At 43.8% G+C, this 24732-nt stretch overlaps 1 protein-coding gene across 2 annotated transcripts in view; it reads right to left on the bottom strand.

Moving 5' to 3' along the window:
• The window catches only part of pod1 (coronin pod1), a 126759-nt gene that overhangs the window by 74349 nt on the left and 27678 nt on the right, over window positions 1–24732 (bottom strand). For both annotated transcript variants that reach the window (XM_065454335.1, XM_065454336.1), the window contains exons 13-16: window positions 24337–24432; window positions 20941–21132; window positions 17973–18198; window positions 15944–16119 (exon numbers count right to left, since the gene is read on the bottom strand). In XM_065454335.1, coding sequence (XP_065310407.1) covers window positions 15944–16119; window positions 17973–18198; window positions 20941–21132; window positions 24337–24432 — 690 coding nt within the window. The remainder of the gene's footprint in view (window positions 1–15943; window positions 16120–17972; window positions 18199–20940; window positions 21133–24336; window positions 24433–24732) is intronic.

Here is a 24732-nt window from a genome sequence, read left to right as displayed (position 1 = left end):
AGTCACTGCTTGAACACACTCCACATGCGACGGCAGCGTAGCACATCTTCCAACTCAGAGTCATCGTCCAGCGGTTCAGCAGAAACCTGACGAATGATCTCACCGTCGTCAAGTTCTACGCATGTCTGTACAGCAGTGTCAGCACCTGTGAAACTGTCAAATGAGACGGTGTCCGGAATTGCAATGCAACCACTGCGCAGGTCTCGGCAGAACATTTTCCGCGTCAGTAGGGAGCACATCGGAAGGGGACAAATCCTAGGCATCCGGGCACCTGCTTGCCGGCATTCCCCAGCACAGTCTGCGCGGGCACTGTCGGCGCCATTAGACACTTGACGCAATGTTTCCGTATGCCCCATTGAATCACCGCAACCTCGACACAGCACACAACGCAAACATCACCATGCCGTCACGTCGACCAGTCGCACAAACGAAAAACATGGCCCACTCGCAGCGTCGTGCACGAAGAAAGAAACAAATCAGCTGCTGGATTGTCTTGACATGGCTTACTAAGCTGAGACCGAAACAGCTGTGGCCGCGAACTAGGCAGAAACAATGATGAGTGGAAATTTGCAGTAGCACCACTTTGTGGGGCAGCAAGGAGGCTCCGTTCAAAATAAAAATGGCGTTCAGCAAGTCGAATTATGCACCGGTCAGAGTCGGTGCATGGTGCATGGTGCCGTTGCCCCGATCCTCACAAATCGCTTAGCAGAGAACAGCAAGCGATCCACAGGCAGATACAGGCAGGATCCTTCCCGCATCCTTACCTACAAAACAAGATGTACCCAGAAAGCTTTGCTGGAAGTTGTTCATTGTTCCTGCGGGTTAGGATTCTTTCTACCTTGATCACATTTTGGTCCTGGAAACCTTCAAGCAGCTCTTCACTACCAAGGTCCAAGAAGTCGTCTTCAGAGATTACACCATGGCTCGTGTTAATGGTTCAATGTGCCGACACAGTCACTGCTACATCGCCAATGCATTTCAAGTCATTAATGTTGTCATGTTGAGTTTTATCCTTCAATTCAAAGAGCAGGTCTCCATTGGACATCTTTGTGGCTTTGTAGCCAGGTCCTATAGTGTTTGCGAGGCATTTCGCCACCAAGAAGGGGGAGAATTTACACACACTCTTGTTGCCTTCAATGTGGATTGCTTTGTACTTAGGAAAGTGTTCTTGATTGTTCTTCAAAAAGAATTCAAGCGTTGCATCGGTGCGCCTTCTTTTTAGAGGGCAATCAAGGGAAAGTGGTTTACTAGAAGCCATATTGGGGTCTTGAGTTCAGCAGCAGCGCCAACTGCTCACCACCGAGCCCAACATGGGGACGGAGCAAATCTTACGAGTAAGACAAGCCCTCGCCATTTGTACGGTGCTACTATAACCCAATCTAGAGTACCCAACGTTGGCCACCCACACAAGGTTAACCTTCGCTGCCAGGAAAGTCAGAAGTAAATAGATGAGATGAGAAGACAGGAAAGATTGAAAGGAAGAGAGAAAGACGCAGAATGGAAAGGGGGATAGGAAAAGGCAACTACCGATTTCCCCCGGGTGGGTCAGTCCGGGAGTCTACGTGAAGCCGAGGCCAAAGAGATGTGTTGCCTGCACCAAGGGGCCGTAAAAGTCCAAACACCCGACATCGGCTCAACCCCCAGGATCCCATTTTCCCCGGACACGGCAAAGCCGCGCATGGTTAGACGTGGGAGGGTCCAACCCCCATGTGCTCGGGTATGTGGTATCGCAACACACCAAACGCCTGCTGACACAGACGCCCCTGTGGGGGAGGTTTCTGGGATGGTATTTCAACAGTCCACGTTGACTATTAACCTTTAGTGTCCCTTTAAGTGACATTAGCCAGGTGCTACACCAACTGCTAATAAGGCCAAGTCATTTTGAATTTTTACGTGGTCAACAGTACTTACAATTTCTCGGTAAATTATACAATCATCAGCGAAAATTCGCACATGAGAAGATATGTTATTCGGTAAGTCGTTAATATATATTAGGAAAAGTAGTGAAACGAGGACACTGCCCTGTGGCACACCAGAGGAAACGTAAGAGAGCGGGGAGGAAAAATTGTTAGCCACGGTGAACTGCTGCCAACTGGTTCTGAATCCAAGATAGCGTTAGTGAATCTAAGGACAAAGAAGACAGTTTAGAAATAAGTCCGCAGCGAGCTACGCGATCAAAGGCTTTTGAAAAATCTAAAAACATGCAGTCAGTTTGCTGGTTTTTGTCCAGATTAAAATATAATTCAGTCGTGAACACAAATAGTTGCATGTCGCACGATAAGCACTTCCTAAATCCATGTTGGTTCGCGAAGAAAAAGTTATTATTCTCTAAATGATTGTAAATATGGGAGGTGATCATATGCTCTAGCATCTTACAGCAGATGGAAGTAAGTGAAATGGGTCTGTAGTTTAGTGGTGTATTTCTATTTCCACATTTAGGGATGGGAATGATCTTCGCGATTTTCCAGTCTTGGGGAAGCATTCCTGTCGATAGCGATTGCCAGAATATATGAGATAATACATATTTCACTCGAGACTGATATCATGTTTTTAGTATCTTTGAGTTTATGTCGTCAATGCCTGCTGATGTGGACACTTTCAGATTATTTATAATAGATGCGATGCCGTCTAAAGTAATGTCGATGAGCTGTAAAAAAGGGTAGTCAAGATCAGCTACCTCAGGAATGTTTGAATCGCCTTCTATGGCGTATACTGATGAAAAGAATGAATTGGACGCGTTTGGACAGTCGTGGTCTGGAATTGGAATGTGGTCACTATCATGCAAGATGATGTTGCTGTCCTGTCGCTCCAGACACACTAATTCCCAAAATTCTTTTGTGTTAGTTCTGAGCAGGGATGGCAAATCGTGCAAAAAGTACTTATCTCGGGTAGCGCATACTCTAGAGCAGTAGCTTTTCAAAAAGTCACTGTAGTTTTACAAGATATCGGAGTGGATGCGCGTTTTGCTGCTGTGTACAATTGCTTCTTTTTATTTCTCAATTTGTTAAGTGACTTAGTGAGCCACAGGTTGCATTTATAATTTGTCTTTTTAATTAACGGAGCATTTTGACTAACAAGTGTTAACTTGTTTTTGAACAAATCCCAGTTATCTTGAACTGTTCGGTTACTGAAACAAGGAAGTAATACACTAACAAGAAATGTTTCAAGTTCAGCGTTATTAACACTGTAATTTCCTCTGTTATAGTCACGAATTAACTTAGTTGTGGCACTAGAAAAACGGGATGGGACTTTAAGGTTTACTTGCATTAATTTATGCTCACTGAAACCATCTAAATATGTTATTTTTTCAACAGTATTAGATATCGTTGTCAATACTGTATCCAGTATATTGGAATCACGAGTGGGCTGACTTATGATCTGTGACAGGTTGAAATCCAATGTTAAGGGGAGATGCTACTCGAAGACACTTTTTCTTTAATTTTTTACTTAGAGCTATGAAACTCCACCTATTAATTTAGTTTCTTATGCTGATTTCAAACCTGCAATTAGTTTCACTGTAAGTTGCATAGTTTTTGTTCTATTCGATGCAAATGTGCAAAATTGCACCTTTTTAGCCCCCCTTTTTGTCACACTTAACTTCCATAATCACAGATCACTGATGGCTCATTTTGATCCATATAAACTGTAGAGTGCCAAAAACTCATTATAATGTGCATACAAAATATGCTAATGACGTGAAAAATTTGAACCTGGCAAGTCTACATTTTCATGACACCACCATGTGGAAATTTTAATTTTTTTTGTAAATATTTGACCAATATTTATGTTTCAGAGAGATAATGGCACTCCTCACACTTCAGAGAAAATGTGTGCAAAATTTCATTCAAATCCAAGCACCAGAAGTGCCAAAAACATGAGGGGCAAACCCAAAAAATTGCCCAAAATTTCATTTTGAGAAAAACGCATTTGAAGTTATAATTGCATGTTTATTTACAAAAGAGGGCTTGAATTCCAATCAAATTTTGACATAAAAGAAGAAAATTGTTCATGACTGCCACTAGAAACTTCCTGTCGCGTATGTCTCTCCCTCACGGCCCTTGCGAGTCCAATCACTGATGAAAACCGCACTAGCTGCTCATACATCGAACGGGCCGCCACAGCAGCTTTGACGTTGACGGCGAATCTTTCACGCGAGCTCCCGCTGTCATAGTCTCGGCGCGCACCTTTGCTGGTGTCCCTGGACGCCGCAACTCGCCACGATGAATAAGTTGCGGAAAGAACACTTTTGGGGCACGCACAGTTCTCGCAGTGTAGCTCCAGGAACGAAACGAGTCCATTGCGCTTGGCCGGTTCCCGGACACGAAGTTCTGAGCACTGGCATGTTGGGCAAATCGCGCCGCTCACAAGAATGTCGAGCGCTGTCAAATCAGTAATGAATGATGACACCCCATCACGCGCTCTTTGCTCATCTTAGAAATGTCCAATCTTCTTTTCCGACGCACTCGCGTATTCTAAGGCCGCTTCAAACTCGCCGGAGGCATCCGTAAAGCCTGTTTCACATGATGCGACTGCAACGACGAAAATCGGTGCTGTCGCACGCGTCGCAATGCGATTTTTAGAGGGCTCATTTCACATGATTGCGATTTTAACAATGCGACTGGTGCGACGCCCAGGGTTGCTTAGTGCCAGGTTTCGTGGCACACGCTGCATAATTCATTTATTGTAGTGAATAAAAAGTTTACACTATAATATTATTGACTTCTTTTGATTATAAGCAAATAATATGTACGGTTACTCATTTAAAAACGTTAGTTAAGATTTGTCTTGGGGTGCGCGACGGCGGTTTCTGTAGTTCAGTGCGACATCGCGCACGTAAACAGCTGTTCGTAGGTGGTTCAGCGGTGTGTGTTGCCTTATCTACCTTCTATGACCGTTTTGTTCTGCCTGTGCTACAACAATCTGCAAGATGACCTATCGACAAGTTCATATAGCTACCCTCACCGTATATGCAGTATTCGGAATTCGGCTGCCACGAAGTTGTCGTGTCAGCCCAACAAGATCCTCGCGCTACCCGTGCTCGGCGTCAGCGTCTAGAGAAATGATGCGTGTATATTGCCTGTCATTGCGCATATGTGGTGCCTGCTCCTAGCCATATTCTTACGCCAAACGCAACAAGAAGCACCAACCCGAACGCCCGCGTGTGCCCCTGTACGAAGCCTCAAACGATCTGTGTGATTACGACGTGGAATGAAAATTGTGTTGTGAAATTCAACCTTAGCGCTAGCCTGGTTCGTCCATCGCCGTGCTTGCGCTGCGAATATATATATGGGAGCCCCCTCTCAATATTTCTAAAGGCGCAAAAGCCGACGCATCAAATGTTTCGAGCAGTTACCGTCACTTTTGTAGAAACCTGTACGTTGTAACATAGCATTCTAAAAGACACGCTTCTCGTCCACTTTGTTGTCCCGTGTCTCGCGCTGGTAGTATACTCGGAACTTCTAACAAGAAGACCATATCAATACGTGCTATTCATAATGCAGGATCGTAGGCCCACGGCAGGCGCACTTGCCGTAGAATTTTTCAGCTTTCTGCTCAGCCTCGCACGCCTCTCACGGTTAGCCTGTTTTGTGGAAATAAATATTATTATATTATTAATGTTATTAGATATTATAGTTTCTTCACTGTAATTTATAGCAATCGTCCAGATTTCTTAAGCTAGTCATGCATTTAACCTATATTAGATCAACATTGTTACGACATGCTTATGGGAGTCATTTAAAACTAGATTGCTCAGCCAGAGAAAGTACAAATGCAAGCCTCAATGTTTATTCCAATTTGGTATTCCTATACATTATATTGTCAGAATTTTATGCCTGCTTGCATTTCCTGCAATTCAATGTTCAGAGCTGGAAAAACTGATTCCTTTTCTTGCTGTCGAATGGCTGCTTCAATGTCGATAGCAAGCTATAATTATTCATTTCGAAAGTGTTAAGCAATGACTATATGTCTAAGCTTATCAGTGCGTTTTTGTTCCACGAACACTTTTAAGTTTTCTCTCTCCCTCTCATTGACAGCCATGGAATGAAACCGTTCACTTTCATATGTATCAGAATGCAAACATTCTGAAATTTGTCCTGAACATTTGTCTGCGTCCTATAGTGTGCATGTTTGTATTAAGTTCTGGGGTTACAATCGCAGTGATCTACACATATTGTTATATTGCAAGAAACAAATTTATTTCACTTTGTTTTCAAATCTACAATGTGGCCATGCAGTAACGACTGCATTAATAAGCAAAAAAGAAAACTGCAGATTCAGTGTACGTGTTGGAATCTATGCGAAGTGAAGTTTTTGTCAAGTGGTCAATTAAATGCTGTTAAAGTAACTGCGATATATACCATTTGTCTTATTTTCAAGAATCCAACTTGTCATCTTTTGCAAGGTTTGCTTATGCACCGCATAGGTCACAACCTTAATGTCATGTAATCTTTATGCATTACACTGTTCACAAACCATACCGAAACGCAAACGGCAGTTAATGTAGATGCACGCTGCGAGACATCAACACAGTGACGTTTGTTGAGCAAGGAATGGTGCGAGGTGTATGCAGATGAATGAATGACGTGCTTATGTACTTATTTATTTATATACCTCGCAGGCTGCAAGGTTGGAGTATTATGCAAGGGGGAATAAAAAAGTTGTTACAAAAGGAAGAAGGGCACAACATTAAGAAAAAAACCAGCAAAAACAGTACCACTACATTGCACCAACTATCCCAACGTGTTTTACTGGCTCAACATTATACAATACTTAACAAACAATAACAGAAAAAGTTACTGCCCATGCACCCTGTACAGACGGTAAACCAGCGAAGCTGAAATGTGCAGCCCCGGTTTTTATCACTGGGTTAATTCCAATGGCTTGTTAAAGTCTTTCTATATTATTGGTTATGTCTGTGTTTCTTAATGAGGTTATGCACATGTTTGGCTTGGGTTTATCACATTGTTTATTTGGAATGCCGCACATTGCACTTTGCAAGATCACCATCTTCGAAAGTGCAATGAGCAGCGGTTCATTGTGTTAATCCAGGTGGTCCGTCGAAGTCTTTCTGAATTATGTTACGCATTTGTGTTTTGTAATGCGTTAATCATAATGTTTATGACTCAGTTATGCACTGTAGTTACCAAGTGACACACCGGGGCTGCACATTCCATTTAATTAAATACAGGGACACATTTTTGAACCTATAGGGAAGTCTGAGAGAGACTTCTGCACGCGCGCTCTGCTGCTAGAGAGAAATGACGTCACTATCGGTGTAGCCATTGGCCCGCCACACCTTTGCTGCAAGATAATTATGACATCATGATCTTGTCTTAACCCCGTCCCACTCTGTGTCCCTTCCTTGGAATAATGCGTAGATAAATGTTTATGTGTTAAATGCATAAGCAATTTCTATGTCTACCCAACAAGAAATGTCTCCGTCCCTCATGTAAGACGAACAATGGCTCACAACCCCCGAAACAATGGCTCATACCCCTACGCTAGGGTTCTTGTGATCGGACCATGAGTGTTTCGCCTAGGCATATACAGCTTCACTCTAAAAAGAATGAACACCTTTCTGCTAGATACCAAGATAATCTCATGAGGTGTTCTAACAAATGAAAGTTTATTGACCATGCCGAGTAAATGCTGGTCGACAAGCAATAAATCGAATTTACACAAAAAGCAGAAGCAAGATCTGATGCGTGTCCATACAGATCCCAACAGGAAACGCATCCATCTCTGAAAGTGTAACAGCGGCCATGCTGACACAAGATTCTCCCAGTGTATTTCCATCTACAGCATCCATAATTTCGCTAGGCACCCGATCTCCACAGAATGCTAGCTTCTTCCTCTACAATGCACTCTCCACATCTGAGCGTGCATCGTAGAGGAAGAAGCTAGCATTCTGTGCAGATCGGCTGCCTAGAGAAATTACGGAAGCTGTAGATCTAAAAATGCTGGGTTAATCTTGACATCACGGCCCCCGCTAAAAATGGATGCATTTCCCGTCAGGAAATGCACATGAATTTTTGCTTCTCCTTTTTGTGTATGTTCAGTCTATTGCTTGTCAGCGAGCATTTACTCGGTGTGTACATTAAACTTTTGATTGTTAGATCATCACGGTTTTCTTGTTTGTCCTATGTGTTCTTTAGTGCCATTTGCAGCCAGGCTATTCGTTTTTTTTTTTAGACTGCAGCAAGTCACTTTAATAGCCCTCATGATACCTTATAAAATCTTTTATTTGGCCAATGTAGCAAGAATTTACAGTGTGAAGCAGTAAGAACAGGGTATTGCTAACTTCTAATTAAAAGGTTTATTGTGAAAGTGCAGTGATCTATAAAGGTTACCACAAAGTAGTGCAGCAATAAAACCTGACAAAGACTAGTGCTTCATGAAACCAAACATAAAAGCAGGAAAGGGGGAAAATACGTATAGATATACAAGTCCAGGGAAAAAAAACAGTGATGACCAAGTGTGCAAGTGGCTACCTTCCAGGAAACTCATTTTTTCCCCAATGGCATGGAACTGGAAGAATGTGCTTGCATTGCATAAGCAAACTGTCAGTCTGTCTATTGGAATAACAACAGTGTTTCTTGAAAGGTGCTGGCATGCAGGATTGGCAATTGTAATTATTTTTTCCTGCACTTGGAATTTTTCTCTATTTTCTTTCTGTAGCATATTTATTTATGTTTGGCTGCATCAAGCACCAATTTTTATCTATCCTTCAATGATGTCTTTCTTTTTCTGGGGAAAATTCGGGGAAGGCAGGAGATGGAAATTCAAGACGATGAGCAACATGATAACAAGGTGAAAGTAGGAGCCAACGTTTCCACACGTGGACTTTGAAGAAGACAAGTCCACTTGTCGAAACGTTGGCTCCTGCTTTCACCTTGTTCTCGTTTTGCTCATCGCCCTTTTACAACTCGCCACATTTTTACAAATGAACCTCAGTTGAAAGTTAGTCCTCATCCATATCTAGTGTCATCCTGTTGATACTGCTCCATGCTATGCACTCTTGCAACATTTGTGTGTGTATGTGTGCACACGTGTGGATTTGGATGCGAGATCGGGCCCTTGGGCAGAGGTATCATTCTTCTCCTGTGCAGCCTTATGAATTCATTAACTATACTGCAACAGAAATGCAATGGACAGGAACGAAGTGAACACATAGAGCGCTTCGTTCTTGTGTGTTGTCTATCTGTTGCACTTTAGTTAATAATGAATACACACAAACTCATCTAGTTTTCAGTTATTATGTCAGGCTTATAAGCCCGCTTGTGTCCTGGAATAACTGCATGGCTATGTATCCTGTAATTTAATTTCTGGCCATGTGCTGGCAAGTCGCGTGTTAATCTCTTGATTTTCCTGACAATCTTGTGTGATGTGCAGGCCCAGACAGTTTCTGGTGAATCCATGCAGGGTGTTGTGCAGGGTGTAATCTGCATTACAAGTGCTGCTTTGATTGCTTTCCGTTCAGCTTTTCTAGGTGTAGGATGACCTAAAATGGTACTCACTTATATGGGGTTTAGTTTTATGTAGTGTCATACTACTGTTACACTGCTATTGCCAGATCAGTGTACTATATGTGCCTTATGTTTGCTTGCATCTTCGTGATTAGCAACCTCCTGTGTTTGTTTGGCAGCTGCATATAATCTCCTGGCCTAATTGTTTGTCCCCATATTTCACGGTATGGGCCTGTTGTGTTTCAACTTCACGTACTCCCGAGGTTGCCTTTCTGAAGGGAGGGGTGTTTGCATCTCATATGCTAACTGGCATAGTATCTTGGGACGAGGTTCTGAGCTCTTGAGACAAAGAATTTGTGCTGCAGGCTGCAACTCTACTCTGTCTAGGTGCTTGTTCATTAGCTCTTTCTCATAGAGGTCTTCAAGCATGGTACAGTTGGAAAGACCTGTTATTACTACCCGATGCCTGTATTCGATGAGTTGTCTTTTTTGTGTGCTGTTGGTAATTCATACCGTACCATACCTTGGACACAAGCACAGCATCTGCGATTTTCTATAGTATCCGCTCGCCCACCCCCGTTATTTCAAGATTATTCTTTTCACCAGGTGTGGAAGTTGCGTCCAGGCATTGCATAATTGTTTCACCCACATGCTGGCTCTGCCGTCATGGGCTTACACTAGCTGAGGATTTGTGGATGTTGACTTGCGGGCATATTTGTCCAGCTATGTGGATCACTATGTGCAATCTGGGGTAGTTCTTGATTCTAGTCTTTCTTTTTTTCTGACGTCGATATGAGCTGACTTATCAGAAAGCGAGAGGCCAGACTAGCCAAGAAAGTCTGCAGTGTTGTCGAGGGCTTGTTGCATCATTTTTGATTTCTGTATAAGATAGCTTTCCCACAGACTGTAATACACCATAGGCTGTAGTGTTTCTTGTAGTATGCCCGTGTTGTTGGTGTGTGTGGGCTAAACGTACCTCCAACTCTCACCTGGAATTTTCTGTCTTTCAGAAAGTTAGTTTAAGTGTTCTACCAGAAATGTTTTTGCACATCGTTCCTCTTATTAGAGCAGCATGAGGTACTGCTGTTAACCCTTTAATGACGAGACATATAAATACCGAGAAAACGTGTTTATTGTTCTATCTAAATATGCAAAACACGTCAAGAGTAAGCATAATCAACAAAAAGAAAAAATATTTTGCAGAAATTTTTCAGCAATAGAGGGAAAACCCCAGGCAGGAAACTGGAAGTGGGCTTCACCCCATTGAAGCCACCTAGCTTTATTTTCCATTTGTATAGACAGCTCTTATCATATGTGAACCAGAGGTGCCCATTTCATTTGCTTTACATCAGATGTGCGACACCAATGCAGCTGCATACGTTGCATTGGCCTGTCTCCTCTGAACTTGCTTGCACAAGACAGTGAGTCACGTGCCAAACTTCTTCTTCCTCATCCAGTGTTCCTGCTCTAAACCAACAAATTGACAACCAACAACGCTTGCTGCTTGTCATTCAGTGTTGGCCGAAGACATTTAGCTAGAAACTTCGTACTCGATACTTAAACTCGACAAGAAAAAAATTCTTTTTTGGTGTGTTGCCTGTAGGCAACACTCGTCAATAAAGGGTTAAAAGCCTATTCACTCACTTCATTCTTTCATAAGCGGTATTACACAATGTCCTGTAATAAAGTTTCTGGTGCTTATGGCCCACTCATATCTGCCAGAAGGGACAACTCTTGAAAAAGGTTTTCTCTGTGCTATGTGTGCGACGTAGTATGAGCATTCATGCCTTGACATTTATACATCTGTATAACCAGCTTCTTGACAGAGTACTTGCTATACCTGATCATGCTTACTTGTGCAGTGCTGTTGAACAATACATATTGATGCAATGAATATTTACACACTTGCATTATCACGAAAGATGGTTGTTTTACAATTCTGCGCTTTGCTTTCTATTGGTGTTAGATTTTGCATAAGCATGCCCCCCGTGCAATAGCATTTTGAAGTGTAAGGGTTCAATAAAAGGTGATGAACTAAATCTAAGTGCAAGAGCTTTTTTTCGCACCTATGACTCCCATCGAAATGCGACTTCCATGGCTGGCAAATCAATCCCTCGCCTTGTGTTAGCAGCAGAATGCTATAGCCACAGTGGCAGGTGAACAAATTGAAGAACAATATTTCTGTCTATAATTTTTTTTCTTGCCTGTATGTAAGTAAAGTTTGGAATAAGTTTGTCATTGCAAAAAAGCCCAGTTTGTGTTCTTTTATTGAATAAACCACATATTGTGTATAGTTGAAATGCAGAAATTTGTTCTAAAATCCTCAGGTGATATATGTTCTTGCAAGTAGCATGGTATTTCATTACTTACAAAGATAGTAATCGCAGCGGATATCGTTATATGGGTTTACACACTAATATATGTGATCACAAACTTATTAGAAACTTACTAGAAACATGTAAGGCATGAATGTTTCTGCACACTTGATCAGCTGTGAACGTGCAAGAACTGCTTGTACAGGCTGACTTCACTGCACAGTTTAGATTTACTTTTCTTCAGCGTGTCGTTTTATACTGTTTTATCCACACAAGAACAGGGCGTTTGCCTGCTTTTCGCATTGTTGCACGAGTTCTACATAATTGTGCAGGAGGGTACGTTGTCACTGTATTTACTTAATCTACTAGCTGTGCAGTTAGTTACCTTGCAGAGCAAGTGTTCATACAGATGCAGTAAGGATACAAAGTCCGCAACATAGTCAATGTTTATTGGTTTCTGTGCAAGAAAAAAAAAATTCTCCAGCGAAGAGGTGCAACCAAACGTGCATGTAATATTTTATTCAAGCCACGGATTTAATGCTATCGTAGCAAATTCATTACGATAGCCTACACTTTTGCTCTGTCAGATTTAATAAGAGGCAAGATAAGCTTTCAAGATGCATCGGGAAATTCGTGCTTGAAAACCGACAAGAAAATGCAACTGAACGGTACCGCGTTCAGCGCAACGTTGAAACTTCGGGTACTTTGCTGTCTTGTCATTTGCCCTTGACGAGGTTGAAATAATTCAAGCTGCTCCGTAAGCGCGATTTTTGCATGCTACTCAAAACATTGTAGCGACCTCGTCGTCTGCTGGGGATCGAACACCTCCTAGCACTGACAACTCGCAAAGGCGTACGAAGCAAACGTGAAAATGCACTTCCTTTGCTGTGCAGAGTGTCAACAAACGCATAGAAATCGGAGAATGCAATCTGCGGTACAAGTTTTTTTATTCTCCCTTCGCGTACGTACCGAATTCGACGATCCACGTCTCCGCGTATTGCACTTGTCGATCGAGACGCCATTTTCCAAAACAAACCAGCGAAATAGCTCCTTTGGCAGCTCTCCGCGCAATTTCGACGGAAAATCGCAGCGATCGGTGCGACGGTGCGACTGTGCGACCAACCGGTTGGTCGCAGCCGAAAATCGGGGGGTCGGCACTGCGACTGCGATTTTCATCGCAAACGACGGAAATCGCACTTCCGGTGCGACGAAAATCGCATCATGTGAAACAGGCATAACACGGGCGGGATCGGCGCCGCTTGCGCTAGGCCTAACCGCCGTAGCGGCCGTGGATCGAGTTGTCGCTGGACGAGCCTATGCCTTAGATTTCCGCCGGCGACCTCGATATTTGTGCACCGCACGGTGTTTCACTCCATGATGACTGCGCTTGCTTGGTCTCGCTTCGTCCCTGACGAAGATATAGTTGCCGAACGATCGTCACCCTGAAGCGCACCTTGACGAAACATGGACCCAGCAAGTAGGCTTCGCCACATGTACGCGCATGATGGCCAATGGCGTTTCCCGATTCGTACCACGTGATTTAAAAACCAGTCGCAGCGCTCGGAAAACGCGGCAATAACATGCTTTTTTTAATTATTTCTAGCGCTGTAGACGCCCAGGCAACCGTGGCGATTCAGAGAATGAGGCTTGGCTGATCTCCTCACGCGATCCGCAACAGCGAGGAACCGCGCCATGGCGGCGGCGAGACGCTCGAAGACAGCGTACTTTCGGTTTTTTAATAGCCACCTTGTGCTCTTTCAATACATTTTTAATCTATTTCCCATTTAAATTCAGCTTTGATATTTATTTTCATAAAAGTAGAGGTACTAAACTTGACAAAACAAGTAAAAACAAAAAATGGATAATTTTCGAAAAAAACCGCGATTTTCGACCCGCATCTCCCCTTAAGGCAATGAATTCTGAAGAAAGGCAGCAGGTCAATGACAACTGCTTCTAGTTTGTGGAGGGAAGATTAAAGTCGCCAAAGAGAAAAATACTTTCAGCCGGACAAGCCCTAACGGCGTGAGTTATGCTGTTTCGCAGGTCGCTAACAAACAATACACTTAAGTTAGGAGGACGATAACAGCAACCTAACAATAATTTTTCAAAACGAGTCATGCATGCAACCCAGACAATTTCTAGGTTAGTGTCGGAATCAATTAAATAAGAGGTTACAGTCTTCCTAATGCCTATAAGTATGCCTCCACTTCGTCTACTAGTGCGATCACATCGGTAAATGTTATACGTGGTATGTATGGGACTTAGTTCATCGTCTGAAATGTCAGGATGGAGCCATGTTTCCGTGAAGATGATAATGTCGTCTAGGAAAGAAGAGACTTGATCTAGCTTGCACACAAGGCTTCGAATATTAGTAAATGACATTGATAGTGAAGGTATGATCCGAGGTTCTGGTGCCTGCTGGCAGTCATGGATTCGAGTGCTATGCTTCAGCTATCTGCTCAGCTGCACTACTGTGCTAGTGACGCCGTCGTACATGTAGGTTGTGTCATCTATGCGCATTCTGTCGACGCTGAGCTTGAAATACTTTTTTTTCGCCTCCACGAATTCAATCAGTGGAATTCAATCAATTTCTCCTTGCTTCTCGTGTAGCTGGGGAGAAGTCTTCTCGTATCGAAAACCCGGAGCCCTTAAGCTTTCGCACAGCTCACAAGATGCATTCTTTATCCTTATAAAAGATCAACTTCACTATGATGGGTCTCTTTTTCTTATTGGCGTGCTTGCCTAATCTATGCACCCTTTCGAAGCGCGTGCCTGATAGGCTTAAGTCAAGTTTTCCAGCACGACAACTTTCTGCTCGGACGCAGCCCAGTCCTCTTTTTCGTCGTCCACTGTGTTAAAGAAGAACGGATTTGAGCGCCGCATTCTATTCTCAGTGTCATCGCACCGTGAAGAAGTTTTGGCCAATCGATCAGATACACCGCGAAGGATATCAGCACCTTCTGTTGTAACAGAGGAGCTTCCGGATGCGGGAGTATCGACCAGTGCGGCAATCTTGGCATTCAGTAGCTTGATTTCACCTTCAGCGGCCTCCTGTTTCTGTTTCGAAATTTTTAGTTCAGCAAGTAGTGTTACCTGCTCGTTTGTAGCTTCTGAAACTTCTTTATAACTGCCGTATTACTGGCTTTGACACTAGTTAGATGAGAAAGCAAGTGTGAGTGCGCTTCTTCTAATTTCTTAATAGCCTCTAGTGCTGCAGCAAAAGCTTCTTCTTGAGCCTTAGTCATTGGTCCAGGATTTGTTTCAACGTCTCCCGGCAGCATCAATGTTATTGTAGAAAAGGCATAGCACATTTGACAAGTTAGTATTCCCACACTTGACCTCTTAATGACCCTAATAGTGACCCCTTTAGTGACAGCATGTCTCAGCGGAGATTAGGGGACAGTGAATGCATTGAACCCAAATCATTTCCCATCGAAAACGTCTATTTTAATCCTGGCCTCAGAATATTTGCAAGCAGAAACAGTAGCTCATAATGTCTGATTATGGTATTTATCCTATTCTAATGTGCACTTTTTTTCAAGTTTTTTTCGTAGGACATTGTGCCTTAAATTGCCAGCACGATGTAATGTAAAAAGCAAGACTGTATTTGCAATGGTTGTATGCTTTGCTGCATAACAGGGCTGTAATGGGGCGAAATTGGCTTTAAAAGCCATGCAGCAAAGCTGACTTTTGAAAACCAGCCTCCATTGTGCAACACATATTAAACCTTGCCCATTTTTCTTACTGAAAAATCGGGTGCGCAATAGATTTCTACTTTGTTTAAGATGTTTAATGTCATTTATGCACTTCAGACACATAGAAAGTGGGCATGCATTTAATTTAGGGGCACGTTAGAATAGGGCAAATACTGGTAGATGAATCAGCTGTGTGTTCTCGCGTTTCATCTGCATTTTAATTTGATCTGCGAAATAATGCAATCGATTTTGGTGGTCCCGTCAGGGCCTAGCTAACAGAAGCCGACTGTAAATTGAGATTGAATTATTGAGCATTTGCTGTAGTTTCCCATACAAACTCACTGCTCACCTGGATTACAGGCTATGTGGCAAATTAGCAAGAAAGCTTGTGTAAATTTTGTGCTCTGAATACTTCTTGGCTGTACACAGCTTCGCAAAGCATGTGCTATAATACATAATGGCCTACCTCCAGGATTGCCAGGTGGCCACCAGAGATGGCCAGGGGCAGGGCAATGCGCTCTGTGTTTGCCCGGAAGCCTTCACTCTCGCCGGGCAGTGTCTTGCACATGGGTGGAAGGTTGGTGATTTGAGTATTCCGGTTGCCCACTGAGCCATTCAGGTGCCGGTACTTCGATACCCGCACTGCACAGGGGACAACGATGCATCAGCAGTCTCGTCTTCAACATTTGGAAGGACACTTTCAAATAAACTTTGCCTCAGCACACATTTTGATAGCTTTTTGGTAAATTTACCAACCATACAGGCTCCAAGTACATGCTTGAAATGGGCGAAAACTTTCTTAAATCAAACCCGTGTGACAAAATTACTTTGTCAAATTGGCAAAAACATACACGGTTTTAAATGGAACTAAGATTGAGAAACAAATATAGTTAGTTACATAGCGAATTTTATTAAAACAAGGTTCGTTATATCGAGGTCTGACTGTATACGAATACATACCAGTGCCATCCATTTGCTAGGCTTGGATAAGACATTTGTTGGCTATTATGCCGTCGTGCACTGATGTGTCACTTTGCAGCTGAAATGATGTGTTCACCAAGATGGCGGAAGGACCTGTGAGTGCAGCTGGGGGCCAACACATTGTAATGAAGTTTCTCACCAACAAAGTCCAAAAACTGAAACAAAATCACATTAGACATTAAGCTTAGAATGGTGATGAGATGCTAAGCAGTAGCACAATATTTGAGCGGTGCAAATGGTTACAAGATGGCTGGCTGGATGTCAGTGGAAGACAATGCCGGACAAGCTGGCTCGTCGACAGAAACTCATGCCGAGAAATTTTTTTGATGAAGGCAGCCTCATTTAAGTTGATTTCTTTCCCAGGGATGAAATCACCAAAAGATAGTACAGCTGTGAGGTCTTCAACGTGTACACAATGCACTCGGGTGAAAACGGCATGGCTCGCTGGTCCACGCAGTTCTGCAAACAGCTTAATCGCTTGCCTTTGTCTTTGTTGGTTGCATCAAAATCGTTCCTGGCCATGCGGTTTCTCAGCCTCGCTTGACTTCGCCGCCGAAACGGAAGATGGCTGATCTGCCTACAAATCATCGGCAATGCATGACGTTGCCGGTGAAAAGAAAGCGCACAGCTATAGACTTGGAAACTAAGTGCTTCTAACCGATGATGCAATTGTTGCGAACGTGCTTGCATCAGATAACGACGGCGACGACGACAGCGATGATGCAGTAGGGCAGGCTGCCTCAACGTTGCCCTCACAGGAGGCCCGGTAGATGATTCAGTCCCTCCAGGGCTTCATTTTTGCGAGGAACCTTCCGCTGCACTACGTCGAGCACCTAGATGCATTGAAGAAGGATGTCGGCAAGCTTCGCGTAAAGCATGCAAGGTTGATGGACATCGGCTTTTCTCGTGCAAGCGAGAAGTATGTGGCGAGATGCTTGTGGCGAGATGCTTGTGGCGATCTCTCCTCAGCGTTTCTTCTGTATTTCTCAAGCTGACAGCTGCTGCAGCAGCCTTTTTGCAATGTTTCAAAGGCCCCTTTTTGGGCCACCAAAGCGATGCCTCGGCAGTGCTCGCATGTCGCTTGCCACCCGTGACAAACCTTTGCACTTGTTATAGCATACCACTCTTCAACGCCGACAGCCGGGGCTTGTTTCACGCGATCAGAATGCCCAGGAAGCAGTTAAACGAATGAGCACAATTGGAATCCGGATGGAGGAAGGTGGTGGGGAGGAGCACTGGTCTCCCCGCCATTAAAGTTTCTTCACATCAGCTCTGCCATTCCCCTATTTTGATTTTTTCATGCAACCTGGCTTTAACGATTATCGGCTATAACAATGAAATTTTCGTGGCACTTGAATAGTGTTATAAGTGGGTTCGACTATATTATTTGTTTGGAGCATGGGAAGAGTTGCTCGGGATGCCAACACTTCACCAGTGACAATGAGGTCAAACAGTTCATGGCTGCGAGACAAGGAGAAACTCTCAGCCTGATGGATCAAGTAAAGGTGACCTGCCTTTGAAGCCACGTCCCTCGTTGCGCGATGGCTGCCGACGAACATGGGAAACAGTCCTGGGGGCAGCGGAGGGCCCCATGCTGGAGGCCATGGACGACCGGGTGCGGGGCGCTGCCTTATGCAGGAATGATGCAGGCGTGTCCCCGTTAAGGCGGCCGTTGGTGCCCTCTTCCCAGTGTGAAGTGCTGACCTTTGTCCGTGGAGCAGGCTTGGGAGCCGGAATCGGCTGCATGCATGCATAACCTCCAATTAGTGTTAACAACCATTTCTTGCAAATATCCCAACAGACCGCCTAGAAATTCCTATGCAAGTTATAAAAGAAAGGCTCTTACAACTATTCTCACATGAAACATACGCACCCAGCAAATCAAAACATAACATGTAAAGTAAGAATTAAAGAATTAGCATGCAGGAAACTCTCTCCCCCTCTTTTTCCATTCTCTGTATGCCTTAATGAGCCCTTACAGTGAGTCTGTGCACAGTTGAACGCCTCTGCTTTGAAATGGTCAGTATAACAAAGGAGTAATTCTGTCGGTTCTATAGTGAGCTGTGCGGTGCACAACCTTTGCAACGAAGCGACCTGGGGTGTGATCAGAGACTGTTGTTAGGCACATTCGTTCGGTTACAGATGTGCGCGATTTACCTACTCCACACCGCCGACGTTGCCAGTCGCGGGGCGCGGCCACATTTTTGATGACGTCAAAATGACGACACGCTCCTGTCAATCATCTTGCAGCTGAGCACAACGTCTGCTAGGCGCTGAATGCAATGGGAGTTGTGAAGTTTGGAGCGACCATATGCCCGTTATGAGACCAGCTTTGCATGGCACATCTGGTGAATTGGATTGGATCGAAATGCCGTGGAATGGCACGTTCGGATCCAATCTATAGTATAATTCGAGAAAATGGCACTTGCGATGAGAACTTTGGTTGTTGCATTGGCGTTGTTTGAGGAGGAACGAGAATGGTGGAGGTGCGAAACGCGTTTGAGGAAATGGCAGAAAGCGAACTCGGGCGTCGCTTTCATTTGTCAAAACAAATAGTGCGTTGGGTGTGCGGCGAACTCAACCCCATCACCGGGTGCCAGCGAGCCACTAGAATGTTCTTGTTGCCTCTTGAGAAGTTGCACCACTGCTCCTGTCGTTTCTATTTTTTTTTGCTTTTGCTTTTTTCTGTGCACGACACCACCTAGGGACAACGCAGGGAAACTAATAGTTATAAATTGTAGTAGTCCTAAGTATTACTATTTGAGAGCATGTTTAATCTCGAGAAGAAAAAATACGTTTTTGACATATGTATTTTATTAATTGGAACACGAGAAACATTTCATTTTGTAGTTTACTGTCTGCAAGCCGACGACAAATGAGGGAAGCAAACTTCCAGGGAGTTTACCGCTTGCCGATTGGCTGCTCTCTCTGCCCTGTTCTCACAAATTTTGGATACTGCCCACTTTGCGATGTTGCAGACCCGAACAGAACGCGTATCGAACAAAGATTTTCGATCACGCCTCTATATGACAAATCATTTCAGAGACTCCAAGCATATTGTTACAAATGCATTTGACTGTATAAGGCCAATGGTGGAAAGAGGGAAAGGGGAAGGCTTTTTGCAGCACTCTGGGGAAGCTGGTTGGGCTCCCCAAGGCCAGAAAGTTTGATAACCCCTGTGTCAGTGCATGGTGATTTGCTCAACCACCAATAAAACTGAAAATTATGACTGTAGTAAAATCTTTTTGCTGTGGTGCAAAAATACCATCACATTCATTTTTTTGTTTCAGCGGCTTATATGTGAAAATGAGTGATAAATTTATTTTTACAGCATCCATAGGAAGCTGCACGAACCAACTAGCCCTTGCATTGTTTACAAGAAGACTGTGAAGTAAAGCTGAGCTATGGGTGCGACACAGAATCTACACTGTCAGCCTTTTCAAACTCTAGAATTCATTCAATGTTACCACATTCATGACGACAAATACAGGGCAAATCGTAAACTTTGTTAGCGAAGGTAATTACATCAGAAAGTGTCTGCCATGGAGCCATGCTGCAGTGGTAAGCATTTGGAAAAAGAGGATAGTGTTTATGTGTGCTCCAATCCGTTTGATGGTTAACTGTCTCTAAATTATCATAGACTATCTGAAATAAATGTAATTCATTGTAGCACTTGTTACGAACGACGACAGGCCGACATGTTTGTTGCAAACATTCCCTTTATTATCGCACTCCGTGACTGTTTCGCCATACTGTCCACATGCTGTCTATCGATGCATACCATACGCAACACGCACACTGCACGCCACCCATGTCCTCCTCTCTCACTGCTGCACTCGCACCACCTGGTCCTTCCCCTGAAAACTACGGTCTACCAGGTGCGCGACCTTTGAGAACGGCACTTTTCCTCACATCGCCTGGAGCTCTCAGTTCACTTATGCTGTCATTCTCTTCTCACACACTGCAAGGGCGTCTCAATTGGCATGTTGGTAATGTTGCATCTTTGGTTAGCAGGGCGATGATCTAGATGGGAAGTAAGAGAAGAGACGAGAAAGAGTGCTGTTTCCTGTCACTTCTCTTTTTTCCTGTGCAGATCATTGCACTACTAACCAAAGCTGCATCATTGTAACAGTTTTCGGTGTAGGTGACACTTACAAAAGACACATACAAAAACATAACACGTTAAGTGAAATCTCTAGTATCCTGCACATCGTTGGTTTAGTACAGGAAACACACAGACCATGTTCTCACTTCACCACATTCAGGAACATCACTTGCAGTACGTGCTTGCAGGTTAAAACCTGGACGGATACAGCAAAAGGAGTTCGGCTGTAGCCACATTTCTCTTTAGCATTACTTTTCATAATTACAGAATGGGCTGCCCAATTACAGCGAGGTCAAGGATGACTGTTGCAGCCTCTATACCATCCCACAAAAAAGTGAAGGATTGAAGAGGGGGACCCAAGAAAAAGGTGGCAGCACCTTCTCTGGAAAAATCTGGCGGGCCTTCTCGTCCCCAAAGTCTTCACTGGAGTAATCGGCTGGTACCAGGCTGATGTCCTTCTCCTGGGGCACAGCAGCAAGCAGAGAGGGGCCCGACCCTAGCTTGTGTCCAGTCCGCACCAGCCCCTCCTTGGGCCTCTGGGCAGGGTCCAAGCTCACCCTAGGAATGGACTGCATGGACATCATCCATGGGTTCAATCCAGTGGTTGAGTTTGAAAAGACAGAACATAAGCCTGCCTTGCTACAGTGCAGCATAACTACAAGATAGCCTTGCAAGCAGCAGTAGGGTGCCCAGCTGACCCATTAGAAGACATCGATGATGTGCAAGTTGTTCCAAACATGAAATCATGCACACAACTGTCAAAGACTCGTACACCCATTCAAGATTCCAACAATGCTTGAACGACAAAACCGTCACAATTAACTTAGTAGAGTGCAAAATGGGAGAGCAAACTTTAATTGGCAATGTCACCCAAAGGCAAGGCATTTGCTAAAGGCCTCTCCGAAAGCTGGTGTGAAGAGGTCCTCTGCCAGTGGCGTTGCAGGCATCGCATCTCGATGGTGCACGAGATGAAATTAAAGAAAACCAACTGGCATTTGTCAGTATCTGAAGAAAGGATTAGATAGGTTTACCTTTATGTTCAGTCTGTTTCCCTCAGACCACAGCATTCAGCACAGTGTGGTATGTACGCAGCTGCTCAACAGGAACGTTATGTGCTTGTGCACACAATGCTCATGCCATTGGTGAAAGACAGGGCGCTGCCCAGGCTTCGGCTCAGCAATGTGTTGTCGTACATCCACTTGGCTTTGTCACCTTTGCAGCCAAACACACGGCATGTTGCTGGAAACTTGCTAACTCTCCATGTGTTGGTCCCGCATGTGTGCCGATACTGTCACAGCCCAACAACACTAACAGCAAAGGTTCAAACATGCGTCTAGTGGTTGTGAATTTCTATCGCAACAAAACAAAACAAGGTTCAAGTGGTGCATTTAACAGTCATTTTGTGATGCAGAAAGACAGTACAGCATCGAAGAGTAAAAGACACTGCACCAATAGGCAGCAATGCAGCAGCCAACAGATCTACACAATGTCACATTTAACCATGCTGCTGTACTGTTGGGTACCAGAATGATTAATGTGGAGTGGAGCCACTCGCATTTGACCAGCTTCTCAATAATTACAAACTCTGAAGCAACTGTTAAGATAAAAGCTTATGATGCGTAGAAAAAGGTAAAATGAGTGAGATCACAGCACTACAGCTGACACCAGGTGTGAAAATAAATACGGATGAAATAATCTGCAATCAGTGCTGGCTACAGTGACAATAATGACTTCAACAGCTACATTAGAGATATTTTTTCATCTGTACTGCTTGCTAGACAAGCTTTTGAAGCGAGCTTCATCATAACACCATCTCTTAACTTCAAAATTTTTCAGTGTACCATATTTTCCATGCCCCACTATCTTTTACATACCTATACGGTTTACATGTTAAGAAGTATTCTGTTATCTCTATACCCGTTCCCACATTCCTGCACCTCAGTATATGTCACCAAGCTATCCTTTGAGTAAAATCATACTATGCTATAAATCATATTTTGAGCATGAAATCGCATGAAGAGATCAATGATCCAAATACCGCTTCAGTTTACCATATTTTTCTTATAGCCAAGCCAAGATTTTTCTGCTGAGTGGATTTGGTTGTTGTCTCCAGAGGTCAGGCATAAATGTGGCATCACAACCCTCTGAACAACAGACAAGCAAATCCTGTAAACAGTCGGTGTACAAAAGTCATCGAGACAAGAAATTCACTTCGTTATAAACAGTATTTCATTAAAAGCAGAGGGGATATAAGAGAATCATACTAATGCCAAGGGAACACGAAAAACTTTGAATAAGGCGATATTCTAAATAAAGAAATTTCCTTAAAACGAAGGTTTACTGTATATCAGTACCAGGTCTGGAGTCAAATACATTAAAAGACAAAAAAGCCTTACTGTACATTCCCCACAGCTCTTCAAATCAACCTGAAGCCATACTGCAGACATCACAAACGCTAAGTTCGAGCACTTCATAATGCTCTTGTCCTAAGACACATTCTGTTAGCCGTGCTCAGAACCTTGAGAACCTATAATGATGATGAAAAGAAAAAAAATCTTAAGTTAAACATGTTGTGTTGGCATGGCATATGCTACTTTGCACTTCATCATCAGTGACTGTATAACATGGTACTTCAACAAAGGTGATGCAGACAAAATATAACTAGATATATATGATATATACAGCAGACTCTCCTTAAACAGAACCTCAAGGGACCAGAGAAATTTGTTCAGTTTATTAGGAGTTCCATTTACTGCGACAAAGCTGAATACGATTGCATGACTACAAAACCAACCAACCATGAGGATGGTGTTCTGTTTAGCAGGCAGTTCCGTTTAAAGCAATTTCCATTCATTGAGATTCCAATGTATAAGATAAAGCAAATGAGCAACGTAAAATCAGTGTTACCAGTAAAAAGGACAGTGAGCTCCTCCAAAGATGGGCCACAAGCACAGCGTCACTCTAAAAGGAAGCCACAGCTTCGCACATAGGAAACCCCAGCGCCCAGGCACACGTACACAGTGCCGACAGATCCAAGATGTGCTTGCCTCAGACAGTGCAGTGTGTGCAGTGGTGCATTCAGCAGACTGATCAGCTGCTCTACTCACACGGAACTAATTTCCCTTTGTATGCCCTTACTTATTTCACTGCATATGCAACTGTCGCCCGCCAAGGTGAACAAGCGCTACGCATGAACGAAACAAGGTCACCTCCGCAGTTACGAGGGTCTGGATCAAACTACTGCAAAGTGTCGCTCATATCCACACATCCTGCTTTACGACCTTGTAGTGGAAACAACATCTTCACAATTTCAACAACGCTCCCATTTTGTTCCGGGCTGCATGCACTGAGCCTGGCACACACAAAACAGAATGTTAAAATAAACAAATGAGTCAAGACTAGCAGAGCACCAATGGTAAGATCACCTAGATAAAAGAACAGAACTGCCAGCAGAAAACTTCAAACAAGAAATACACCGCTTATGTTAGTCCAGAGGCACACCACGAGGGTGGAATACCTGATGGATGCAGCACACACAATTGACACAACAGAGATGTGTACACACACAAGAAGACTAGAGTGGACACCAGGCCTCAAGCATATACTTTAGTCCAGCTTTCTGCTCCACATAAAAACAAAGTACTCCAAACACCTTCCAAGAGGCTCGTGGATGAATGACCAGCAGTGAGAATGTAATGTGAAAAATACTGACAATCACTCCAGTGAAAACTGCAAGCGTACAATACACATGATGCAGGCAAGTGAGTGCCTACCTTGCAGGGCTTCTTAGCCAGCCAGTCGGACACGGTTGTAGCCGGGGATGGCGCCTGTGTGTCCGGAAAGACGTCTGCATGGAAGTCCCTGTATGTCTGATATGTGGGAGAAAAGACAAGAGGGTAAGAAGACTGCTACCCTGGTGAGATAAAGCACAGGCAGGAACACATCTGCCAGAGTAAGTAGAACAAATCATCACTACTATTTGATGTCGTATGTCACATGTAGCAACACAGCAAAGACAAGTATTACTCTTCCTTTCCCTCAAACCATGTCAGGAGGAACCATGACAATATTTCCATGGAATAAACAGAGACAGAGGAAGACTTAGTCTAAGGCAGCACAGTTTAATAGCACCCTAATGCATGAGAAGCCTTAACTTACATGTTTCCACT

This window comes from Dermacentor albipictus, chromosome 3, assembly GCF_038994185.2.
Source record: "Dermacentor albipictus isolate Rhodes 1998 colony chromosome 3, USDA_Dalb.pri_finalv2, whole genome shotgun sequence".
Lineage (NCBI taxonomy): Eukaryota > Metazoa > Arthropoda > Arachnida > Ixodida > Ixodidae > Dermacentor > Dermacentor albipictus.
Note: the sequence above shows the minus strand (reverse complement) of the source record. Positions and strands in the feature narration are given on the sequence as shown.